At 42.5% G+C, this 25,128-nt stretch overlaps 1 protein-coding gene across 1 annotated transcript; it reads right to left on the bottom strand.

Moving 5' to 3' along the window:
* Positions 1-7,552: 7,552 nt before the first annotated feature.
* UBR7 (ubiquitin protein ligase E3 component n-recognin 7) lies at positions 7,553-25,033 on the bottom strand. The gene is made up of 11 exons (XM_006184180.3): positions 24,811-25,033; positions 22,778-22,911; positions 22,248-22,308; positions 21,276-21,371; positions 17,679-17,732; positions 17,361-17,466; positions 15,901-16,109; positions 15,568-15,717; positions 14,881-15,043; positions 13,789-13,850; positions 7,553-9,848 (listed from the first exon to the last, which is right to left on the bottom strand). Exons 1-11 carry the CDS (start codon positions 24,958-24,960, stop codon positions 9,756-9,758), a joined length of 1,278 nt encoding a protein of 425 aa, XP_006184242.1. The 5' UTR covers positions 24,961-25,033; the 3' UTR covers positions 7,553-9,755.
* Between the last annotated feature and the right edge of the window lie 95 nt (positions 25,034-25,128).

Genomic DNA, 25,128 nt, shown 5'->3' with positions numbered 1-25,128 from the left:
ACCAGGGTAGAAGAGGGAGGTTTTCTAGGGGAGCTTCTCCTCTGTCTCTAGGATTTCAGTTGTTCAGAGGCTTTTTTAGAGTATTAAAATTTTCATTTGAATCAAGGTCAAATTTTTCTGTGATTTCATTGGGGCATTTCTGAGAGATTTCATTTTACAATTTGAGCCAAACGTTACTTGCTCAGGGATCTCCAGAGGAAGCTGCGCATTTCGTCCACGTGGCCCCCGCACCTGGAATGGGTCAGCACCTGAAAGGGCTGTGGCCAGACAGTGAGAGACCCAGATGTGCCCCAAGATTCAGAGGCCTCTGAGTTTCAGAGGCCTGGCTTAGAGTCAAACTCTGGCACGTTAGTATTTCTCAATTTGACAGGGAAATGCAGTCACGATCTGGAGTCCAGGTTTCTGAAAAAAACATGCAAAATAGTCGTCCAGTTTCCTTATTTCAAAAATCACTCTTTAAAATGTTTACTTTAATCTTTTTGCTAAGTTCCATCCTGTCATTTCACCCTTGTGCCTCACTATGGCAATCCTCTTTTTATGTCTGTAACTATCTTAGGTTTAACTGTGGAGCGTCAAGATAAAAATCTAAGGTTTCTGTGGGTGAGCTTAAAAATCTAAAAAAGGAAATTGAATTATTCAACTTTCACTTCCAAACTTATGGATTCCCCTGGAAAAGTGAGTTCAGGCCACCTCCCCTGGCCACTTTCAGCCTTACCTCTCCTCAGCGCATTAAAGAGTATTTCTTGAGTCCTCTCTTCCCAGAGTCTGGGAATATGGAACAGCAGCCCAGACAGGATACCTAATCTTAGAAGCTTTAAATTAGCTGGAAATGCCTTTGTCAGAGAGACAATCAGAACAGTCCATAGCAGTAGGAGGTTATTGTGGCTGGCTTAACGTGGCCCAGGAATGGGAGGAGAAACATGCTGGATTCAGTGCAAAGTACTTTATTTTACTTTTTTCCCCTAATCAATGAATTAGGTGTTGTTTTCTTTAACCCTCTATGAACCACATACTATTATTAGTGCATTTTACAAATGAGAAAACCAAAGCACAGAGATACTGAGAGACTTGTCCAAGGTCACACAGCTAGTAAGTTGTCACAGCCTGAATTCAGACTCAGGCATTGTGGCTCTACAGCCCAGGTTCTCAACCATGGTGGTGTACTGCACGCCAGAAAGTGTGGTGGCCTGGACAGGGGGACCATAATGTGCAGGAAGTGGAGGCAGGTACAAGCATGGCATTTATTTGTTCACTCATTCCTCCAACAAGTAAGCAACTTCTACCCACCAGACACTGCCAAGTCCTGAGGTGACAGTAATGAACAAGTTAGTCACCGTCCCACCCATAACAATTTTAGGGTCTCAAGGAAGAAAGGATATTGAATAATTGCAGAGGTTAGGCCAGGGTCTAACTAGTCCCAGGATTGGGAAGACTTCCATGTGGAAGTGACTTTCTAAGTACAGGTGAAGGAAGAGTCAGGACCATGGGGCAAGGAGGGGCAGGTTCTGAGGAGGGTTTCCAGGACGAGGCAGGGCCTGAGGCCGGAAGGGCCGAACACTGGGGAAACTGGTATGGGCTGAGAGGTGGGTTGGGCCCATGTTGCCAGCCCTATAGAACAGGCCAAGGATTGTTAGGCTGATCCTAACAGCAAGGGGAAGCTGCTGCAGGGTGTTAGGCAGGGGCATAGATGTGATCAGATTTGCAGGTTCAGCGTCTCTGCATTGAAGAGCAGGAAGGGATCAGGGAACCGGGCAGGAGGCTGGTGCAGCCATCCTGGAGAGATTTTCTCCAACAGAGAAAATCCCCAGTATGGTTAGGGTATAGATTTACAGGACTTGGTGTTTGGGTGTGGGGAGAGAGTAGGAGGAGGCAGATCTAGGGGACAGACCATGAGTTTAATGTTGGCCGTGTTCACTTGGTAATTCGGTGTAGGCTGGGAACTCAGAGACGAGGGGCCAAGCTGGATGTGCCTGGTGGGAATTGTCCACATACATGGGTGGCATCTAATGCCCCAGGGGTAGATGGGGTGACTTATGGGGAAGGTTTAAAGATGAAAAGAGGGCCCAGGAATAAACTTGGAGGAACTCTGACCTGTACAGGTCAGCTTGAGGGGGTTGCTGGCCAACAGCAGCCTAGGTAGGAAGAAAACCAGTGTGGTGGTCAGAGGCCAGGCAGGGACGTTTAAAAAGGCGGGAATGGGATCTTCAGAATTTATAAAGAGAAAGAAGTAAAAGACAAAACAGTGCACATGCACACTTCCATGTGTGGAGAAGACGAGAAAATGGACTTGTAACAACGTCTGCAAAGACCCATAAGGATGTTTGCAGGACTGCCTCTGGAGAGGGGCATTGTAATCAGGTCGGGGAAACTTAACTGCATACGTTTTGTACTGGTTGGATTTTTAAATTACGTGCATGTATTACTTTTTCAAATTAAAGGTAAGAGATGAAGGATCAATTCCATTCCTCGTCGAAAGTTAACTCAGTGGCTGCTGCTCAGAGATTTTTGGAAAATCAGGCCCAAAAGATGCTTTGGGTCAGCATCGTAGAGAGGTGAGTGAATCTGGCAAGAGCGATTTGGTGACGGGATAGGGAGAGAAGCAGGTGGGGTGGGTGGCACGGTCTGTATGGGAGACGAGAAGGCAGAGGTGTGCAGATAGCCTTGGTGATAGCTCAGTGGTGGAGGTGTGCAGCACGCAGAGGGGTGGAGGGGTGATGGTAAGGTAATGGCCAACCCCCATTTCTTTATCTCCACAAAACTGTCATGTGCTCACTGCACTCCCTAGCTGGGGTTTAACCCCCATGGAGGAGGAGGCCGGCTCAGCGTATTAAAAAGCTCTTAGTTCCTAATCACAGCTACCTTCTCCAAGTGTCAGAAATCATTTTCTAAGGCAGCAGAATCCTCCAGGGAACACCTGCGAAGGTCCCAGTCTTTAGTTGCCAGAACATACCATCCCTCCCCCACGTAACAGGATGAATTGAGACATTTGGTCATTTCTAGTATTGGTCATCTGTATAGTTGACAAAAACATGATGGTTCTCCAGAAGGGACCCTGAGGCTCCCCAGACCCTCCAGACCCTTGCCTCCGTGTTTGCTTACTTGCACCGGTTTGAGGGATGCACCTGCTGAAAGAAAGGATGGTAATGAGTTCATGTGTCTCCTTCTGTCACCTGCTAAGCTCACACTGACTGTCCCTGCTCCAGACGCAGCTTTACACGTGACAGTAATGATGGCATTGGGACCACGGGCCTCACCTCTGTGGCCCACTGACACCTCCCCTGTCAGCATACCTCTTGCCCATGGACTCCTTTTGATTTGGTCTCCAGAATTCCTGGAGCTCACCATTCTGAATAGCCTCCCGAGTTGTTTGCACAGCGCTCTGGATTCCTCCTGTGACCCAGCCCCTCCGGATTCCCACAGCCCTCTTGCCTTAGCTGAGTCCCAGCCCTCCTCCCGCCCTGCCGGCCTCTCCTGAGATCTGAGCTCCTTCTTGCACTTTCCACACCTAAGAGTCAGGGTGGGCTGTGGATGGCGGCCTCCCTGTCACACCCTTAGCACCTCTGCAGCTCCCACATCTGGCTGTCCCGCTTTCAGCCTCGTGACTCTCCCCTGTCATTCCTTTCATACCCTGAAACCTTGGCTCAGCCTCACTGTTGTCCTCTTCTTTCCAGGCCCGGCCATCATCCTGGGTAGCAGCTGGGACCATCTCCATCTAGCAACCTGCTCTTCCATTCTGGCCACCCACTCCATGACCCCTCCCCTTGTCCCCAGAAGGGCTCCACCTTTGAAACCTTAACTCCCTTCTTGCTCTCAGGCCACCACTTCCTGGAATCCCTCCTGTGTTTCCTCTTACTCCCCTTTCCAGGAGAGCCCAGCCCCCCAGGTGTCAGCCTCCTCAACTTGCTCACCTTTCTACCAGTTTTCTAGCCAAACTCAGCTCATAAACAATGGATATGTCCATCTATCTCCTGGGCCTGGACCCAGCTGTGGGTGACAACTGAAGACAGTTACACAACCACAGTTCCCACGGTCCCCTCTGTCCCCAGGCAGAGCCCAGGCCCTCTGAGTCAGCCCTCACCGAGCTCCCGGCCACTCTCCACTCTCACGTCTTCTCACCGGAGCCACCCTCCAGCTCACTCCTCACCCCTCGACCTCACAGACAAAACAGGCTGCCACCATTTCCCTCACCCTCTCCCGCTGGCGTCACCATCCATTCCCAGCCTCTTGCCTGAGGACACTGCACTGGGTTGTATTTCTTGGCAGGCTTAGGAAAACCTCCCTGGAGTCATTTAGAAGACGGTGCAATTCTGTCACGTAAGGGTAAGTGAATTTACCAAAACAGACAAAACCAAGAAAAGAGTCCCTATCCCTCCTACCTCGGGGCAAAATAGGACACCTTGTGATTTAGGCAAAGTTACCAGCATCTTCCATCATTTCTGCCCCAAGATTCTTAACTGCTCCCAGCATGCAACTGAGTGAGGTCAGCCTGTAGAGTGAAATGAGCTGGGAGTCACCACTGACGAGCTGTGGAAACCCAGCTTCTCAGAGTCTCAGTTTCCATGTCCGTAAAATGGGGACTGACAGTAATTCGGGCCACTGTGGGTGGGGGACGTGAGATCACACACACAAACGCTTGCAGCCCACAGTCCTGCTCAGCAAGCTGTTGGCACGTGAGTGCCAGCTCCTCTTCACGTTGTCACCCAATAACAGAGCAGGCAGGCAGCCGGCCAGGTTCCAGCACTTAAATAATCAGCTGAAGGGCAGTCCCTGACCTCGCAGAATTTACCACTTAGTGAGGAGGACAGATATTAAGCGAATAAACTCACAAATATACCATTACTGACTAGGCTAAGTGCTGTGACAAAGTGATATGACTAGCTGAGTATTAGCCACAGCACAAAGTCTCTCCATCCATAAGAGGTCGTTGGGGAAGAGGGGAGGCCAGACAGGAAAAAGGGAGCAGAAGGGCCTCGGCCAGCAGCGTCTGACCCGCACGTGGGCTGAGGAGAGGACCTGGGGATTGAAATTGGTGGCTGAGTCTGCGCCTTTGTGAACAAACTGGTGGGGAAGGCGCATCCAGCATTCTCAGCAGCTCCTTTGTTCTCAGCTGCTGCCCCGTTGTATTCATAGCTCCAGGCCTGCCCACCTGGCTGAGCTTTCCTGAGGGAGCAGAGAGCCCCTTCCCTGCAGGTGGGCACTGTGACCCTGACATGGTCACCCCACCACTGTGAGCCTCAGCTGGCCTCTGACAGTGGGAACAGTCCAAGTGGCACCTGGAGCACAAGGGAGCATAACAACGGCCAGGGCACAGCCCGTGGCTCATCCCATGGCTCATCCCTCCACACCCCAAGGGGCCTCCCTGACTCCACAAGCACTGCTTGAGGTGGAACGAGAGAAGTGAGTGGGTTGGTGGATGCAATGGCTAATTTTATGTGTCAGCCTGCCTGGGCCATGGGGTGCCCAGGTATTAAATATTATCCAGTGTGTCTATGAGAGCATTTCTGAGTTAGGTTAGTGTTTGCATCTGTAGACTGAGTAAAGCAGGTGGCCCTCCCAGTGTGCTGGGCATCATTCAGTCCCTTAAGGGTCTGAATAGAACAAAAAAGTGGAGGGAGAACTTACTCTCTGCCTGTTTGAGCTCAGAGACCAGTCTTCTCTGGCACCGGGACTGACACATCAGCTCCCCTGGTTCCTGGACCTTCAGGCTTGGACTGGAACCACCCCACTGTCTTTCTGGATCTCCAGCTTGTAGATGGCAGGTTGTGGGACTTCTCAGCCTCCATAATCACATGGATCAATTCCTTATTTTATAGACATGGATTGATAGATGATAGATAGATAGATAATAGATGATAGATAGATAGATCGATCGATCTCTTATTGGTTCTGTTTTTCTGGAGAATCTAATACCGCTGTAGAACTTTCCAGTTTGGCTCACAGATCAATTCAATTAACTCCAGGTCAGCTGCATCTAGGAGCATTGAGGCCTGAGGCAGAAGCAAAAGAGGGAAGCCAAGAGACGGGGACATGATGCAGGGAAACAGTAGCGTGAGCTACGGGGCCCCCAGGAGGAAAGATGGCTGAGGAGAAACCCAGGTGGGAGTCTCTAGGTGGAGGATTTGAGGCAAAGCTAAGCAGAGGCTGGAGAACAGAGCAGGGATTTGGATGGGAGACCACTGGAAAAGTCCAAAAGTGTCTGGCCTTTTCCCATAGGAAACGACACCAAGACTGAGGAACAGGGGACGAGTGCAGTGTGTGGAGGTGAGCGCTCTGGCACTAGACGTGCTCAGAAGCAGAAGCTAGAGGGCCGTGCGAGTGTTCTCTGCTACAGAAAAGCCTACGAGCTGCAGGAGCTTCAGGCAAGACTAAGCCAGTGGCTCGAAGTCCGAATCACCAAAGGCCTGCTTCCCTTCTCTCTTCTTCGGCTTCCAGGGTGTTGGCTTCCTCCTAAACCTGCCTCCCCAGAGCTCACAGGACTTATGCCGGTGGCTGGAAGAGGGGGAAGGCCAAGACCCACAAGTCACCTGGCAGGGAAGGGGAGGCATTGCCACCAAGAGCATGAAGGCTTGGAAGCCAAGTGGCCAAGACCAACCTGGGGCCCCTGTGAGGATCATCTGTGAGGGAGGGACTCTGACCGAAGAGGCGAGGCTGGGCGACTTCCCAGGTCCCTTCCGACCTAGGGATCCCATGACTGTAAATAAGAAGCACACATCTGTCTAGTGCCCAGTGGTTCAGGGGCACAAGTGAGGCCTGGTGCCAAACGCCAGATGCCCCCTCAGACCAAGGCTCACGTCAGGCAGCCACTTCAAGGTGACCTGACTGTGCTTCCCACGTTCCCCAGAACACACTCATCCTCCAAGGGGAGCTGAGCCAGTTCACTGCCAAGGCTGGTTGTCACTTGGATTGCTTTCAATTTTCTTCTGCTCCACTAGGGTCCTTTAGAGAAGCTGAGAGATACGCACTTTTCCTGGCATTGACGGCTATAGAATCCTGAGTTTTCAGATAGAAGGGCAGCTCCAGGGCGATAGAGAGCACTTACTCACCTGAGCTTATTTAGCTCATCACAAGCGATGACCACAAGTTTGAATAATTTCCAAAGAAGCAAGAGCTGGGGGGAGGCCAAAGATGGGCCTCTACATCGGCTTCTTGGCTCGTTCTCACATTTACTTTTGAAACAATGGCTACCATCTAGGTGGACCGCAACTGTTCCCTCTCCTGCACACAGCAGGACCTGAATATATTGTGACAGGTCACACCCCGCGCCCATTTCTTTGTTCTCCGTTCATCTAAGCCCAATGGGGTTCCTGGACCCTCCCTCCTCGGAGGTGCTGTAAAGTGGGGGGGGGGATGAGGGGGGGATGAAGGAGCTCTGCTGGTGGGTCCCTGGATCAGGCCACATTGTCTAAAACAGCGGGACAGGAACCAAGCCCTCTGCTGGAGCAGGGCCCCAGGGCGGGAACAGCTGTTGCAGTGCCTTCATGTTGTGCTCAGTTTCACCTGCAAAGGAAGGCTGTATGCATTTAAATGTGACTCAAAATGATCTGAAAAGCCACCATCTTGAATAGGTTTTATTTAAATTTTACAGAAACCTGATTAGAGTTAAGTATGTAATTATAAGTCCAGTAACAATTCTACAAAAATGCACATACAATGCCAGAATTCCTTAAAAGCAACTAATATCAGATTCTTGTTTTGCATAAAACATGCATTAATATCAACTGCCACATGTTGGCCAAAATCAGTCTCTACAAGAAGAGACGGTCCAATACAGTCAATAAGAAAACTAGTTGTGAACAACAGGTAAAAAAAAGAGGTTTTCTGGTTAATGTAAAAGGAACAGTACCTTTCCTAAAACAAGCCCTTCAGCACTGAGTGACGTGTGTTATTGTGCTGCACAGTAATGCATCGCCTCCAAGACTTGGTCCTGACCTGTCATGAGTGAGGAATTTTCTGGTCATCAAATCCAATGTTTGAGAAGATATAAACTTTCAGGCCACAACAATGCACAACCAGTACCACCGTGCAGAGGCGGTTCAAAACTCCTCAGACCTGAAACAGAGCTCCCAAACTGCGGGTGTAAACCATCTCGAAGATGCTGTGAGCTCTCCCCTGGCCTTTTCACCCTTTTCTACAAGGCCAGTTCAGGGCACACAGGCACCTCCTATGGCCCCAGGACCTTCCGGCTCCACACATCACTCTTCATGAGGATCTGTAATTAGGAGGTTTGATGCAGAAAAACACGAGTTGTACCATATCTCTGAGGCCGTGACTTTCTGTAGGCCTAGTTCACCTCATCCAGGGATCAGTGGGCACTAGTATACGTGACTGCTGGACACACAAAGAATATTAATATACACTTGCGGCCCCAAAGCCTCAAGCACTTACAGTTATACGCCTCAAAGTGTGTTGTCTATTGTCAGGAAAGATCACATTCCTCCAGAGGGAGAGAGCAACCGAGGGATCTCTGCTCATCAAAAGGTGTTTTCCACATAGACTAAGGGGCTTTAAAGGGATTTCAAACCAACTGAAAGGACTTCCCCTCAAATACAGGGTTTTATACAACATCCCAGGAGGTTCTTCAAAAGAAGACCTCATAGTCACGAGGGACTCAGCTGTGGACATTAACGTTTATATACATAAAGCTCATCATTTGCGCAGCCTAGGGCCTTGTTTGGAATCCCTTCCACACAGTCTGCCTCTCCCAACACAGGGCACTCACTGCCCTGCTCGCTACAAGTAAGCTAAGCCAGTATCTCTTTTCTTCAGCACAGATTTAATGGGGAAAAAATAATAATTTATTGAGGTTCTAATAACATTTTCTTAACAGAACAGTATCAAAATAGGTCTGTTTTTAATATATGCTTATGAATATCCCTGATAATATAAAGAAACCCAGAGGACTTTGTAAACCACCAAGATGTCACAGGGTAGTACCCGGTCTGTTTTCTAGGCAGCAGAAGAAGGGCAGATATCCTGGCAGGTTTTCTCCAGGAAGCCCTGTGAGCACTACAGCACTGGAATTCTAATATTCTAGTGCCAGTAGATTTGTGAAAGCAACTTTCACTTTAAATTTATTAGTAAAATGCGTAACAAAGGTTGGCTTCCTCAAACCTGTCATCAGCCAATCTCCCTGCCTGTGACAGACATCTGGGCCAGAAAACCATCAGTCCTGGCTACTCTGGGGGTTAGGCGCAGAGGAAGCAAGCTCTGAGGTCAGTTCTAAGCTGTGAGCAAACCTCAGAAAGCAGGGATGTGGGACAAGGGAAAGACCAGGCTTGAGGAAGCTTTGACCCAAGGCACCACGATCATAGGGGGAGGGGTCCTGGAGGGTCCAGCTGACTGGAAGAGAACCTCTGAGGTGCTCCAGAGTGGGGCCTGGAGACAGCAGCTCTGCGGCAGAGGAGACACACTTGGGAGTTAAAGAACCGATAATCAGGAAAGAAAATAGTTTACTTTGTCAAAACCAAATCAAACTTCTTGAAACTTACGAGCAAAGAACCCTGGGTAGACTGGGGTGGGGGCTGAAGTCTGTGTAACGAGATGCATTTAGGTGAGTCAGAAAGAACGCTGGTTGTGAAATCAGCATAAACATGGTGGCTACTGTATCAAGGAGAGTGAAGGAAGCTCAAGGCTGGAGGAGGAGGCCTCTCCGAAGAGAGGACGGAAGAGGACCAAATGTGAAACATGCCTCTTTTATTCCTGGAACAGTAGGCGGCATTGTCATTGGCCTGGAGGAGAAGGCGTCACACCTCACTCTAGCTGCAATAATACTGCATCCCATCCACTCGTCTTCTCTTTTTTGACTGAAATTCTTCAAAGAACTGCTGGATGTCCTCTCTCTTAACCACCTGTTGATGAAAAGCAAAGATTAGGAAAGGAAACCTGACGCATTACAGAGCAGCCATAGCTGGTGGAAACATGCAGAGTCAAGTCCAGTGATACTGCTGATGAGGGTTTTTTCAAGAGTAATTCATTATCCTATGTCCATTTCCTAGCTGAGCTCAGCTGGGCTCGCAGAGCGCGGCCTGGTCGGAGTCAGGCAGCAGGAAGAACAGCTGCTGGCGCAGAGCGGAGGCCCCACCACCAGCCCCGGTTCCCGCCTCCCAGCGAGGTGAAAGGTGTGTGTGTATCTAACTGGGCCATTTGAAGGGCAGGTGAGAGGCAGCGCCTGTGGAACGCTGCCCGGCACGGAGCAAGCTGGCAGTGGGCGTGAGCAGACGAGAAGAGTGGCAGAGCCACACGAACACTGAGGGGCCTACAGGTCTCCCGAGGCCACTGTTCCCCGCATCACTCAGCTGTCTCGCGAACGTCCTTCAGCTCCGCATAAGCCCCCACAGCAAACAAAGTCTGCCTTTTTGTTTTTTGTTTTTTTTCCTCTCAGATTTGTGCTTTCTCCTTTACTGAAAAAAAAGGAACCCCAAACTCTTTCCTCTTAAAGAGTCCAAAATTAAAGGTGTTTGCTACACAAACAGAAAAATTGGCAAAAACTATAGACGCACTGCTCTCAGTAAATGAAATATCTATGTTACGCACTAAAAATGAGAAAGTTATCTTCTATTTTATTGGAAAAAGGATTGAGCATCACACAGAAGTGTTTATGATATTAGCAAAATAAAACATCAAAAATAAGAAAATAAGATGAAGGGGAAATACTGATGAAAAAGTAAACCAGGATGACCCAAAAGGAGTCCTGCTCATCCCAAGAGTGACTCTGCACTACAACTGACAGGGCTGTAACAGGTAACATTCTTATTATTATAAAAGAATAAAGGTGAGGCAGGGAGAGGGAGGGAAAGAGGAAAAAAAAGAAAGCACTGGAATGCAGTGAGCAAGAGGGAGAAAGAAAGTAAGAAAGAGGGCAAGTACTTGTGTGTAAAGTGAAACTCTCCCTCCCACCACCCAGAAGTAAGTGTCGCCCACACCCCCAAGAGGCAAGGCTGCCTCGAGTAACTGACTGGGGGTGAGATACTTACTAATCCTCTAAGTGAAAGGACTTCGCATTTTGTCAGTGACTCTACCAGACTGGTAGCTGACACACCACTTTCACAGGCACCGAGAGAAAGCTGCTGGTCAACAAGTGAGGAATCAGAACCCCTCACAGGCTCAAGGTGGAGAAGGCCAACACACTAAGATGGCTGCAGCTCAGAGCTCTGAGGCGCTGGGTTTAGAAATGTACGCTTGTAACGCGAACAAACAGGATTCTTAGAAGTTCCAGCATGAAGGATCTGTCCCTAGCTCGGATCACAAACAAGCTCTGAAAGGCATTAAAAGGAAATCACTTCTCTAACAAGGACATAACAGGAGGAGACCTACAGTGTGTAATTTTTAGCTTTAAGACATCCTCAAACGGTCACAGCCAACATGCAGAGTAGAAATGTTAAAGATGAAATACTTGGGTCCAGTAATATATCATTTTATTGGTTTGTCTCAGAAAATGTATAGTTTCTAAGTGTTATTTTTTTCAGTCAGACACAGACATTAAATAAAAGGCAGTTCATTGTTTGACAACATCTATGCCTTATTAGCATTATCTTCTATGGACAAATACAACCAAAGCAGACAGGCTTTATGACAAGGTAAGGTGTTTGTAAAGATCTAGTTAGTAATGTCAAAAACAAACAATAAAAAAATGTTTTTCTGTCCTTTTAAATCATCACATCAGATGAAAAAATTATCTCAGACTCATAAAGAATGGCTCCTGTGATAACAAAGATCCATACACGGAAGATACATGTGAAGACTCCGGATGAAACTGTTTCAAATGTGAATAGAAAAAGACAACATATCTACTTTTTTAAATGTGATTTTAAGAGCGTGCATAATAAAATCCACAAAGAGCATGGCAACCAGCTACACAAGAGCAGAGGCAAGAGCACGTGCTTTGACACAGCTGAAGGACCCTGAACAGCCACCAACAGTGCCGAGGATAAAACAGTTACACCCGGGGACATTCTTTGTTCTAGTGAGAGAAGCCAGAGGGCACATCAAGCAGAGGAGGATGGCCTTGGCAACAGTAATGAGAGTAACTGTGGGTTAAGAACTGCTGGGGAACGGGAAGACGTCCATGGTGACAGTGAGAAAGAGACTCTAAAAAAGGAGAAAACCATTTAAGAAGGCTCGTTTAATGTCTGACTTCACAATTCATCTTGCAGAGAGGCAGCACTGTGACCCGCCCAGATATCCAGGCAGCTACAAGTTCTTCCCTCATTTATGAGAAAGCAGTCAGCTGGCACAGAGCTCTTCGAAGAAAGCAAGTCTCAGGGCATGTCCTGAGTGTCTGTCAGACCCATGGCTGACTTCATTTGTACGTCTGGCTATAGCAGAGCAAAACACTTACTGTCCATAAGGACAACTGTAGGACATGAAAAGAAACGTTAAATTTTGTTTTATACCTGCCTCTGGAAGATAAAAAAGTATTTTAGAAGAAAATTCCATCACAAACGTATGAGTAGTAAAGGACTAGGAAGTATTGGCAAATTCACCTGGAAGATTATTTTAAAAGAGTACACGCTAGAGTTAGTGTCACCCTTCAAAGTATACAGACTTTCCTTACCAGCAAGAGAAATGTTTTAGCCCTCAAGCATAAAGTTCTTTTTATATGAAAATGAATATATGCATGTATATGTATGACTGAAACATTACGCTATCCACCAGAAATTGACACAACACTGTAAACTCATTACACTTCAGTAAACTGAATGCATGATCAAAAAAAAATTCTTTTATTCTAAACTATAAAATTCAAAATCACAGAAAAGGGGTCTGGCTTTAATTTTTTTCCTGCCTGGTCATTTTCTCCTTCCTTTCCTTTCCTTCCAAGGATCCCTGCTTGAAGGTCAGGACGAGGAGAATCGTCATGGTTGATCCAATGGCCCTCTCCTAAGCTACGACTACTCTCTCCACGTCCTGGGTGACTGCTCCGTCCCTCACTCAGAGGGTTGGGAAGGACTCCTGATGTGACTGGTCCGCTGGTGTTCCACTGCCCCTTACTGATTTCTCTTCCCTCTGCCTGCATTAAGCTCTCAGTCATCTTTTTCATCAAAGAAAATGAACATGGAATGCAGTATGGAGGGGCCTCAAAATACTAAAAATAGAACTACTATAGGATCCAGCAATTCCACTTCTGGGTGTATGTCCAAAGAAAATGGAAACACTAATTTGAAAAGATAAATGCACCCCAATGTTCATAGCAGCATTATTTATAATAGTCAAGATATGGAAGCAACCTAAGTGTCCATCAACAGATGAATTGACAAAGAAGATGGTACATATACACACACACCCTCTATGGAATATTAGCTATAAAAACGAATGAAATTCTGCCATTTGCAACATGGATGGACCTAGAGAGAATTATTATGTTTAGTGAAATAAGTCAGAGAAACAAACACTGTATGTTATATATGTGGAATCTAAAAAGTAAAACAAACAAATGAATATAACAATACAGCAACAGACTCAGATACAGAGATCAAACTAGTGGTTACCAGTGGCGAGAGAGAAGGGGGGAGGGAAAAGTTAGGGGCAGGGGATTAAAAGGCATAGACTACTATGTATAAAATAAATAAGTTACAAGGTTATATTGTGCAGCAAAAGGAATATAGCCAATATTTTATAATAACTTTAAATGGAGTACAATCTATAAAAATATTAAATCACTATGTTGTATACCCAAACCTAATACAATACTGTAAGTCAACTATACATCAATAAAAAAAAGAAAAGAAAAGAAAAGAAATTTTATTCAAACATACAGGGCTATGATTAAAATTATTTAACTCAACTTACTGTGCCTTCATCAGCAAATCTTTTGAGATAGTCTTTAAGTTCAGTCTTCAAGTCATTGTATTCTAAATCAAAACAACCAAAAAAGGACATAAATTTTAGATAAGCCATTTGCATTTAGAAACAAAGTATTTCTTGACCATTGACATTTAAGTACGTTAATAGTTTAAACTATATTTTTCTTTACGTGAAATCTGTGTAGAAACTTGTTCTCAATTTCTCCTAAATTCCTTCATTTTGACATCTGGGACCCTTCTTCATTAAAAAAAAAAAAAAAAAAAAAACCTCAAAAAGCAGAGTTACCTTCACTCCAAAAAAGATTAGCTAAGAATTTTTTAAAAGGTTTCCCATCTCTTTGGAATTCTAGCGCTTGAAATACCTTGGACTTGTCAAACATTAAGTTTTGAAATTCGTACACTCACTCAACAGTTTATGTTACGTACAAGGCACCTTGAGGACTACAAAAATCTTTTAGATGCAGCCTCTGTCCTTGAAAAGATTTTAGCCTAATAAAGGCAAATAATCAAATAGTTACAAATACAAGACAGAAATAATCAGCGTCCATAAAGGGGCACAAAGGTGGCATCTGAGTAGAAACTGGCTAGGATAGAAATTGGTAAAATAAGTTGGGCAGGGGGTAAAAAATGTAAAAGCCTGCAATTAAGAGTTTGGGAAAACTTTCCCCTCTAGTGGTTTCCTGTGAACCACTGACGCATCCTCAAGAACTGTCAGAAATATGGTATGTTTTTCTCAAAAAGATGACATGCAATGTTCAATGAAAACTATTTCAATGGATGGGGAAAGAAATTGATTTCCTATTACTCTTTACTCATACATCTACCCTTAATCAAAACAGCATGTTATGGTTTCTCAAGCAAGTAACTGCTCTAGCATGTAATCCTGATTCAACAGTAATAGTAGCTAAGTACCCAGCAATATGAGAATTAAGCACATGTAGCTGAAGCCTGCTATGCAATTCCAAATTGAAACATCTTTGTGTTAAAAAAATGGAATTAGCTGTCCTCTTTATACATTTTTTAATAGTGAAGGAAATGTCATCAACTTCCTGAATTTTCACACTCAAATAGTATTTACCACAAATAAGTTCCACTTGTTGGACTCTGTTCATGCTGTTAAGGGTGTCCATTAGCGGGTCTCTCCTGTCAGCTGCCTGGTCAACCTTGCCTTTGTTTTCGTAAGCCAGAACTGTGTCATGTTCATCTGTCAGGAACAGGACATCTAGATCGCCATACATTTTCTTTAAAAAAAATAAAACCAGTTTCCCCATTAGAACTGTATGTCATCCTCAGAAAGTCAACTTCATGAGAATCACTAAAAATTTATTTAATTTTTTAAAGTTAATATCCAGAAAAACCCGAGCCTTTTAGCACAGAGTTGCTCGAACAATTTATTCTTTTTGCCCACATCTCTTTTAGAAATGTCCCAACTTCCCAGTAGACGTATGATTTAAGAGATCTTTATTTAAAACCACTGACTTACTGTAACTTTCAAATAATTTGTGTTTCCAAGAAAGTCTAATATAAAAAAGATAAGCTATTTTCCACTGAAATGAAGATAAGTAAATAAAAAGTATTGCATAATTCTTAATGTGTTCTATAAGCAATCAGATTGCAAATACTATTTCATAAATTTGCTTAATATAAAAAAATTTCTAAGTTACGTATACTCTAATATCAATTTCATAAACATACTTTCCAGGTGTTCTTATTTTAGGCATCAGCCCACAAAACATACTAATAGTGACCTTGATCAGGTACTTACCATACAGTCTTCACAGGTACATAACTTGCTACGCCAGTTCACCGGCCAATAGGTGGCAGTGTCTTTCTTTATAAATTGCTTAGCTTTAAGCTCCTGAAGTTTGCAGCCAGACTGTGATTCTGTGCTGAGATGTTGATTCTTAAATGCTATCTGAAATTAAAATAACTTTTGAAGTGTGTTTTTTAAACTATCATAGTTTTCATAGTTTAGATTTTGTCACAGGATTTCTTTAGGCAAAGGGTACAAATGAAATCCAAAGCTATACTGGTTATTAATACTTAGAATTAGTTTTGCTTAAGTTTTATTTCTTTTATAGCTCAGATTTCATGTTACCTGGAGACCAGATTCAGAACTCGAGCTGGTACATGGTTCGTTAGTCTGCTCGGCTTTAACTTCCTTCACAGCGTCCTTTCCATGTTCTGGAACATCCTCTTTGAGGGCACTATCTTGATGAGTTCCATTTTCAGATTTGATTACTTCCTGATCACCTATTCCATCAACATTCAGCACCAATCCATCATCCTCAGCAGTTACTTTGGTTACTGTGGGTTCAATGAAACACACACACACACACACATCCACAGACTATATTAGACAGTGAAATCACTTAGTCTGATTAAAAAATATGTCAGAATCTGGAAAGAAGAAATCAACCTTAATCCATGGAATAATGAGAGAGGAGAGAATACTTTTTTAGATTATACCTGCCTACTCCAGAGTCAAATATCTAAACAGGTTGTTTAAATATATCACTAGGTAAGCACTTTATATGTGAAAAACAAAGGAAAATACTATAGATACTAAAAACAGAAGGACACCTCAAGCAAGGAAAGCAAGAAAGAAGGCAAAAGCTAATCTCTCTAAATACAAAAAACACTTAAGAAGCAAAAAGCAGTAGAAAGAGATTTAACTGCAAACCCAGGTAGAAAAGTAGTTTTGCAAAAACAGTAGCTTTTCTTTATGAGAAGAGGAAATTGAAAAGGATGCGTGTGGAGAGAAGTACTGTGAAGGAGAGAAGAGAAATGATAAGGGAACTCATGCAGCATAATGGCACTTCAGTTTCATAGGAAATGAGGCCATCTGCTGACCGGGAAGGAAATGAACGAGGGGCAGAGGGGAACAGCTAAGAAAACCCAGTGAATGGGAAGTAGATTCAGGTTCAGAGGAAAGTGAGATGTGATTGGAACAAGGGCACACCAAGTTTAAGAACTTCAAGACAAGTCAAAAATGTAGGATGCTGCTTGTGGTTTGTATGGTGAAGTGTTCCCAAAAGATGACAAAGGCAAGAAATTATGAGGCCAGAGCAGCAAGTACTAGGAGTAACGACCACTTAAAAAATAAATTAAGTAACACATATAGCATTACCAATAAAATAAAATATTTAATGCCTCAAGACCATTCATTGCTGATTAGTTGTTTTAGTCAATTTCTTAGAGTAAAATAGAAACACTAGACGACAAACTGTGCCACCACCCTCCCCAACCAACAGCACGTCTTACATTTTAAGAACAACTCATTTTGGTTCTGTTTATCTTTCAAAATCCCATTCAAAACTGTGTCCTCCATTTGCTCTAATTCTGGTCTCATCCATACTCTGCATCATACCATTTAAGAACAAATTTTGCCTTGGTAGTCTCCCAATCAATCTATAAGCACCTCATGGAGAAGGAATAGATCTTATACTTTTTTCTGTACCTCAAAGTCCAGTTAAAAATAGTTGCTAAAAATTCTGTACTGAACATACACATTTGACAAGCACAAGCTGGCGGCATACCAACTCCACAGACACCTACCTGCCAATTGTGCAGCGTAAGCCCACAAGAAAGAACAGCGTTTCATGCACGCTTGGCACACCATCTCTTGGAAATCCCCACTCTCAGGGGGAATGGCACCAAGATGCTGTGAACACAGAAAACCGAGTATTTTCCTCTTGATTACCAAATGGCCCAAAAACCTCATTATTTTATAAAATATTGCAATCAGACACTGATATCTTTATAGTATATTTTTAGAAGAGTAATTATAATGTAAAATATAATACAATTCCAAAAGACAAGCTCTTTTCTCTTTTTGTGAAGACAATGGCTTTAAAAGGTAAAAGCTCTCCTTACCCTTCCATGAAACCAGTCTTCACAGACTACACACTGGATCATCTCATCTGGAATCTAACATGGAAAAGCAGTTCATCTGTTAATGATGATAGCAAATTCTGGGACACAAAAGTCATTAGAACTAGATGTTAAATAATTCTCTACCGATTCTGTTAGACCACTACCACCTGCCAGAAGTCGAGGGTACAGGGAGAAACAGCAATTCAAGAGGCCAAGGAAGTTCATTCTTACGAACTGGTGTTACAGGATTGCACTCAGATGAGAGCTTTGTGAGCGTCATCAAAGCCTTCATGTCAGTTACTTAATAGCTGATTCTCACAAAACTTTATAAATAAGTAATATATTCTTATTTCATACATAAATCTAGGCCCAGGGAGGTAACGCAATTGACCACTGTAGAAAAGACAGCTGGGCTTTTTCCCACACTTTGCTGCCACGTAACTTTGAAAAGTAAACGTTACAACTTCTTGACAACATGGACAGCAACAGTTCTCTGATTTAAACAAATTAAATAATTAAATAATTAAATTCTGGCCCTAGGAAAATTATATACTGAAGGGCATAGACTATTTTTGCAATGATTTTCCCTTTATTCCTAGGTTTTCATATCTACTGATTAACATTCTAATGTTGTTCTGTCCTTTCTCTGTCATGATTTCTTAAAGGGGAAAAAAAATGTATGTATATATAATGCAGTTTTATTCTTTCTTCTGCTTTGATCAATTTATTCATCATCTTATTTTCTGTCTTATGATTCAACAATGTTATAACACTTTACCCCAAAACTTAAAATATCATTTTAAAGTTTTATCTTTGTTAACTAAAGACATCTTCAATTTGTTTCTCTATATAATATAATTTAATTATATAGTTCAATAATTATAGTTACAACTAGAAAGCAAGGAAGAAGGCAGAAAGCTAATTTTTCTAAATAAAAAAAACACTCCTTCATCAACTAATCTTTGACAAAGGAGGCAAGAATATACAATGGAATAAAGACAGTCTCTTCAGCAAATGGTGCTGGGAAAACTGGACAGCAGCATGTAAAACAATGAATCTAGAACACTCCCTTACACCATGTACAAAAATCAACTCAAAATGGATCAAAGACTTAAACATAAGACAAGATACAATAAACCTCCTAGAGGAAAACATAGGCAAAACATTATCTGACATACATTTCAAAAATTTTCTCCTAGAAGAAATAAAAGCAAGAATAAACAAATGGGACCTAATGAAACTTACAAGCTTCTGCACAGCAAAGGAAACCATAAGTAAAACAAGAAGACAACCTACGGAATGGGAGAAAATTTTTGCAAATGAAACCGACAAAGGCTTGATCTCCAGAATATATAAGCAGCTCATATGACTCAATAAGAAAAAAATAAACAACCCAATCCAAAAATGGCCAGAAGACCTAAACAAGCAATTCTCCAAGGAAGACATACAAATGATCAAAAGGCACATGAAAAAATGCTCAATATCACTAATTATCAGAGAAATGCAAATCAAAACTACAATGAGGTATCACCTCACACCAGTCAGAATGGCCGTCATTCAAAAATCCACAAATGACAAATGCTGGAGAGGCTGTGGAGAAAGGGGAACCCTCCTACACTGCTGGTGGGAATGCAGTTTGGTGTAGCCACTATGGAAAACAGTGTGGAGATTCCTCAAAAGACTAGGAATAGACTTACCATATGACCCAGGAATCCCACTCTTGGGCTTGTATCCAGAAGGAACCCTACTTCGGGATGACACCTGCACCCCAATGTTCATAGCAGCACTATTTACAATAGCCAAAACATGGAAACAGCCTAAATGTCCATCAACAGGTGACTGGATAAAGAAGATGTGGTATATTTATACAATGGAATACTACTCAGCCATAAAACCGACAACATAATGCCATTTGCAGCAACATGGGTGCTCCTGGAGAATGTCATTCTAAGTGAAGTAAGCCAGAAAGAGAAAGAAAAATACCATATGAGATCGCTCATATGTGGAATCTAAAAAACAAAAACAAAAACAAAGCATAAATACAGGACAGAAATAGACTCATAGACAGAGAATACAGACTTGTGGTTGCCAGGGGGGCAGAGGGTGGGAAGGGATAGACTGGGATTTCAAAATTGTAGAAAAGATAAACAAGATTACACTGTATAGCACAGGGAAATATACACAAAATGTTATGATAACTCACAGAGAAAAAAATGTGACAATGAGTGTGTATATGTCCATGAATGACTGAAAAATTGTGCTGAATACTGGAATTTGACACAACATTGTAAAATGATTATAAATCAATAAAAAATGTTTAAAAAAAAACCACTCCTTCAAATAGATAAATATACAAAAAAAAAAAAAAACCCAATATAAATATGGACCAAGGATATGAAAGGACAATTCAGAGAAAAGGTTATTACAAATGTTTGATAAACTCATGAAAAGATGCATAAATCACCCATGATCAGACAAAGGAAAAATTGTAAAGATACTGTACTTCATCAGAATGGCAACATTTTAAAAGATCAGTAAAATGCTGAGTTGACAGTACTAGGGGAAAAAACACTATCACATACTATTGGTGTTTGAATCTTTTGGCAGACATGATCACAATTTCAAAAACAAATATCCTTTGACCTATCAATTTTACCTCAAGGTATCCATCTACATAAACATTTGCAGGAGTTTATTCAGTTATATTACTGTATAAGAATGTTTACTGCAGCTTTCTTTATAATGCTGAAAAATTAGACAATACCATTCTGCTATAGAACACCTAGGTAACTAACTCATGGCATGTCAAATTATGATGTGATCAGAACAAAATAGATTTGTATTGTTTGACCTGAAAGGATGTCTATGATATACTGATAAGTGAAAAAAGCAAGCTGCAGAAGTGAATGTATAGAATTTTCACTTTTCTCCAAAAAAAAAGAAACTAGAAGTTAAAACCCATATTCACTCACATGTAGAAAAAGGTCTACATATATATGTAACAAAAAGTGTTGGAGGGGAGGCATAGCTCAGTGATAGAGCACATGCCGACCAAGGTTCTGGGTTGAATCCCCAGAACAGCCACTAAAATAAGTAAATAAACCTAGTTACCCCACCCCCCAAGACAAAAAAAAAGTGTTAACAGTGGTTGTGTCTGGGAGGTAAGAAGGTACAGGAGTGAGGAAGAAGAAAAACTCTTTCTAAATTTTATGTATACTTCTAACTGAAATCTTTAAGAGGATCTAGTTAGTTTGTACATCCCATTTCTTTCCTTCTAGGGATGCAAGAAGTTGAAGGTCATTTTTTGGAAAGTGTTCAGGGGAATGGAGCAAACAGGCAGGCAAAGGGGGGAGGAAGAAAAGATGTTCTGGCCTTGAGAAAGTCCTAACCAATATCATTCTCACAATACAAGAATGAGAATAGTTGAGATCTGTACTAGTTGTAGCTCCAGCCCAGATTCATAAGAAGGGATAAACCTAGAATCCTTTTACAATCCCCAAATCCTTCCTGAACAGTTAGAGGCCCAGATATGACAAGAGGTTGAGGAGTGAAGGCTAAAGATGACACAGTCCTGGTGTTAACCTCCAGGTCTCTTACCTCATCTTCAGGATCAGGATAAGGTCTCTTGCAAATGCAATACAATCCAAAAAAGTTGTCATTGTACTTATTGCCTGAATTTATCTTTGCTTTGTCCTGAAAGATATTAATTTCAATATATATGATCTAATTTTAACTAAATTTCATGCATCATGAAATTTGTGCAGTCAACAAATTTGTGCATTAAATGTCTTCCTCCCAGAAGCTGACCTTTAACTTTCAAAGTACAAAAGAATAGTATTCATTCCTATTAAAGGAATACTTTTTCCAGGATACTGGGAAAAAATAGAATTTATTTTCTACACTTTCTTTGTAGCATCTGGGGGAAAACAAATCATAAATATTAATTATCAACTTATGTAAGCTGACATTCACCTAGAATTTCAAAATACTTCTTAGTGTCCAGCTGTGATAGCCAAAACCCCCAGGTAACTAGGAGGTAAAAAGCTGGCAAGGAAACTCTAAAAATAATCCTTGAAGGTGGGAAAAAGCATGACAGTTCTAGCAATGACAATTGAACAATGTAAAATCTCTCATTTTCTCTTTAATTTCTGTTATTTCACTGAAAGTTATTGTAGAAAGATAGTTTTTATTAGCCAAAAGCAGTGAAAAACTCCTGAGTGCACATAACCCATGCTCACTGTTACCAAGTTTTATTTATTCAGTTCTGAAAATGATACCCTTTACTTTAAAAGCCTTAAAGGATGAGCACAATCAACATAGTTAAACCCAAATCACTTTAGAACATACCCCCAAAACCTTTCATATTAATTACAATCTATACTGTAGGCTCTAAACAGGTTACTTAGTTTTCCAGGAAGTAAAAACTGGAATAGAGTCTAATATTGATTTGCCCATTTGCAAAGAATAAGCAAAAGAACTTCATTTTTGGAAAATACTTGGTTTTGTCCACTCAGACAAATATCAATTGCAGCTACTTTTCACACTTTTACAGTTATAGTGCTTACTTACAGGAAATAATTTGCATTCCAAATTTTTAAACTTGTTGTTTCCACAATCACAACGAAAATTTCTGAAACAAAGGAGGAAGAGTCAAGTTTAATTTTTCTTTTAAATCTAATGACTTACTCTTTAAATTCACATCATAGCATCTTCCCTTTCAACAGGTTCTAGGATCTAAAAAGTGGCCTTGGTTGTTGTTCATATGTCCAATCCAGAATTTCTCCAAGCACATAACAATAAAAGATTTAATAACTCTAGAAATTAACATTAAAAACAAATATCTGTATCACACCCCCCACACTTCCAAACAAAAATAAAATAATGGCAGAGCAGCATTAGGAGAGTTTGTACAATAATTATATTTTAAAAGGTCCTCTGGAAAAATTATTCTCTTCAATTATATTATATAAATCAGTTACATTAAACTTTACCAGTGCATGACTGCTTTGAAGGCAAAAACAAAATTAAGAAAAAAAGTGCAGCTAGGAAAGAATCTAAACATTTGAAAAGCATTCAGCACCAATCTCTGACTGTTTTACCTTTTTGTGTATAGTTCAAATAGTTTATGACTCCCATGACATTCATAACTGCAAGCTAGGCAAATTCCTGCTGGTTCTTCTCCCTCTGGGGTGCAGGTACTACAGGCATATAGTGCTTGTCTCTTTACCGAGCCCTAGAAGACAGCCCCAAAATGGAAAAAGAGAGAGAATAAACTGATGAAAAATGGCAGAGTTACCTAGTACCCATATTAAGATCTGATAAATAATTGAAATCAGATTATCTGCAGTTAAGAGCTTCCTGTAAAAACCAGAGACTAATAATAATAAAAAAAAGCTTATATAAAAGAGTACCAAAACACTGTTGCAAGTTTCACATACTAGTGCTTATTTTCATATAATTTTTTCTTAAAGTGATAGAAGTTTAATATTTCCAGTCAGCTGTGAATAAGCTGGTCTGCTTAATCATTTTAACACATGAAAATGCAGGAGAAAGTGTGTAGGTTTATGTAAGTGATAATCATACTTCAGCTTTGGAAAATGCTTGTGATTCCACCAAAGAGAAAATCAACGCATCAAAGGAATCCCTTTGATTTTTTAGATGTGTGCTGAAGTATTTCAAGGTTAAGTGTCATGGTCTGCAACTTTTTTCCAAATGGTTCAGAAAAAAGAAAGAAAGTATGTTATAATGAAGGGGAAGAAGATAAAACAAATGTGGTAAAATGTTAAAAAGTGAATACATGTAAAGGTACACAGGTGTTCATAATATTATTCTTTCAACTTACTTGTAGGCTTAAAATGTTTCAAAATAAAAAGTTGAAAGAAAAACAAGCAGAACTTTTAGAAATTTTTGATAATGTTTACCCTCTTCTGGGAAGGAAGAAGATACAGGGAAGCTTCTGGGATGCTGGTAATATTCTATTTCTTGGCCTGGGTAGTATGTACTTGCATGTGTTTTTATTTTTGTTTTCCCAAGACTTATTTATGGTTTGTGCAGTTTTCCATATATTTTACTACAACAAAAAATTTTAAGGAAGTCTGTTTTATAAACCTAACTACATTTCAAAAATAACCTACATACAGACTTTGTGAGGGAAAAAAAAAAGGAAAGCCAAGAAAAAGCTGTTTCCGTGCTGACCAAATGTTTTAAAATACCAGCTAACATTTAATACATCTAATACCACGTGTATGAAAAAATCTAACCCCTTGCAGCGGTGGTAACTGGTATTTGATCACAGTCCATAACACATAATGACCACAAGTAACTCGTATCCTCCAATGTTCCATTCCATCCCCTTGGAAGGTAACCTTCTTCCTCCTACCAATTCTCACCTCTTGTTAGTTTTCTTCTACCCACCTTTCTCTATTTTTGTACCTAAAAACATAGGATGAGTCACCAAACACTACATCACACCCCCTCAAATCCCTGTTCACAACATCTTCCAAATGCCTTCTATCCTCCCCTCCTCTCCCCTCCTTTGCCACTGCAACCTGCTGTTCGGGTTCCGTTTATCCCCCTGGGGAGGCAGACTGCAGGAAGACACGGTACTTGCTTCGTGTAGCCAAAAAACCAGCTAACACTTGTCAAACTAAATTGCAAAGGAACCAGATGTCCAGAAGCCCAGCCCACAAGGGGAAATTTTCAAATCCAGAGCTCTCTCTTAACTCTGTTTTGACTCTCCCATTCCTTTCCTGATAAATACTCTTAGAATGGGAAGAGTAGGGACAATGTCTGGATTTGAGAGGTCACGGGGATGATTTCGGGGCACCTAGAAGAGACGGAAGAGGAAGGAAAGAGCAGCTGCTCCAGGGGCAAAGTCTGGAGAATCCTGGGGGGCCGGACAGAGGAAGACCGAGGGAGGAGGGGGGCTCTCCTGCATGCAGGCTGAGGAAGGGGGCCCGGGAGACTAAAGGTAAAAGCGCAGCTGGGCCTGGGATGGGAAAGTCTACGACGAACAGCGGCCCCGGACCACCACGGGGGCTCTGGCTGCGCTAGGCGGGAATAGGGTAAGTCTGGCGGGGAAGAGGAGGTTCAGGGGAACCCAGAAGAGGCGAGGCCCCGGCCGCGCGCCCACCTGTGAGTAAGAGCACTTCTCAGAGTCGCTGCCGCCCAGTACAGCGCAAGCCTCATTCTCCAGCTCCTCGTCCTCCTCAAGTACATCGACCAACGATACCACTGGCTCCAGCTCTGACTGCCGCCCAGCTGGATCCTCGGCTCCGGCCATCCTCAACTGTCACCTGGACCGCCGCTCGGCCCCGGCGGAGGCGGGAAAAGCGGCCGCGGGGGGCGGGGCCGGAGGAGGCGGGGCCGGAGTGTCAGGAACCAATCCAAAAGACGGGGAGCGAAGGAAAGGGGAGGAGCGACTTCCGACAAACGGAAGTTACTCCTCTCT

This window comes from Camelus ferus, chromosome 6, assembly GCF_009834535.1.
Source record: "Camelus ferus isolate YT-003-E chromosome 6, BCGSAC_Cfer_1.0, whole genome shotgun sequence".
Lineage (NCBI taxonomy): Eukaryota > Metazoa > Chordata > Mammalia > Artiodactyla > Camelidae > Camelus > Camelus ferus.
The sequence above is the reverse complement of the archived record's forward strand: the minus strand, read 5'-3'. Positions and strand labels throughout refer to the sequence as shown.

Excerpts from the sequence above, each read along its gene's own strand:
- UBR7 (XM_006184180.3), bottom strand. The coding sequence starts at position 24,960 with ATGGCCGGAGCCGAGGATCCAGCTGGGCGGCAGTCAGAGCTGGAGCCA. Across the intron at positions 22,912-24,810 it reads AGAAGTGCTCTTACTCACAG|GGCTCGGTAAAGAGACAAGC; the intron begins GTGGGCGCGCGG and ends GCTGTCTTCTAG. Across the intron at positions 22,309-22,777 it reads TTTGAACTATACACAAAAAG|AAATTTTCGTTGTGATTGTG; the intron begins GTAAAACAGTCA and ends CCTTTGTTTCAG.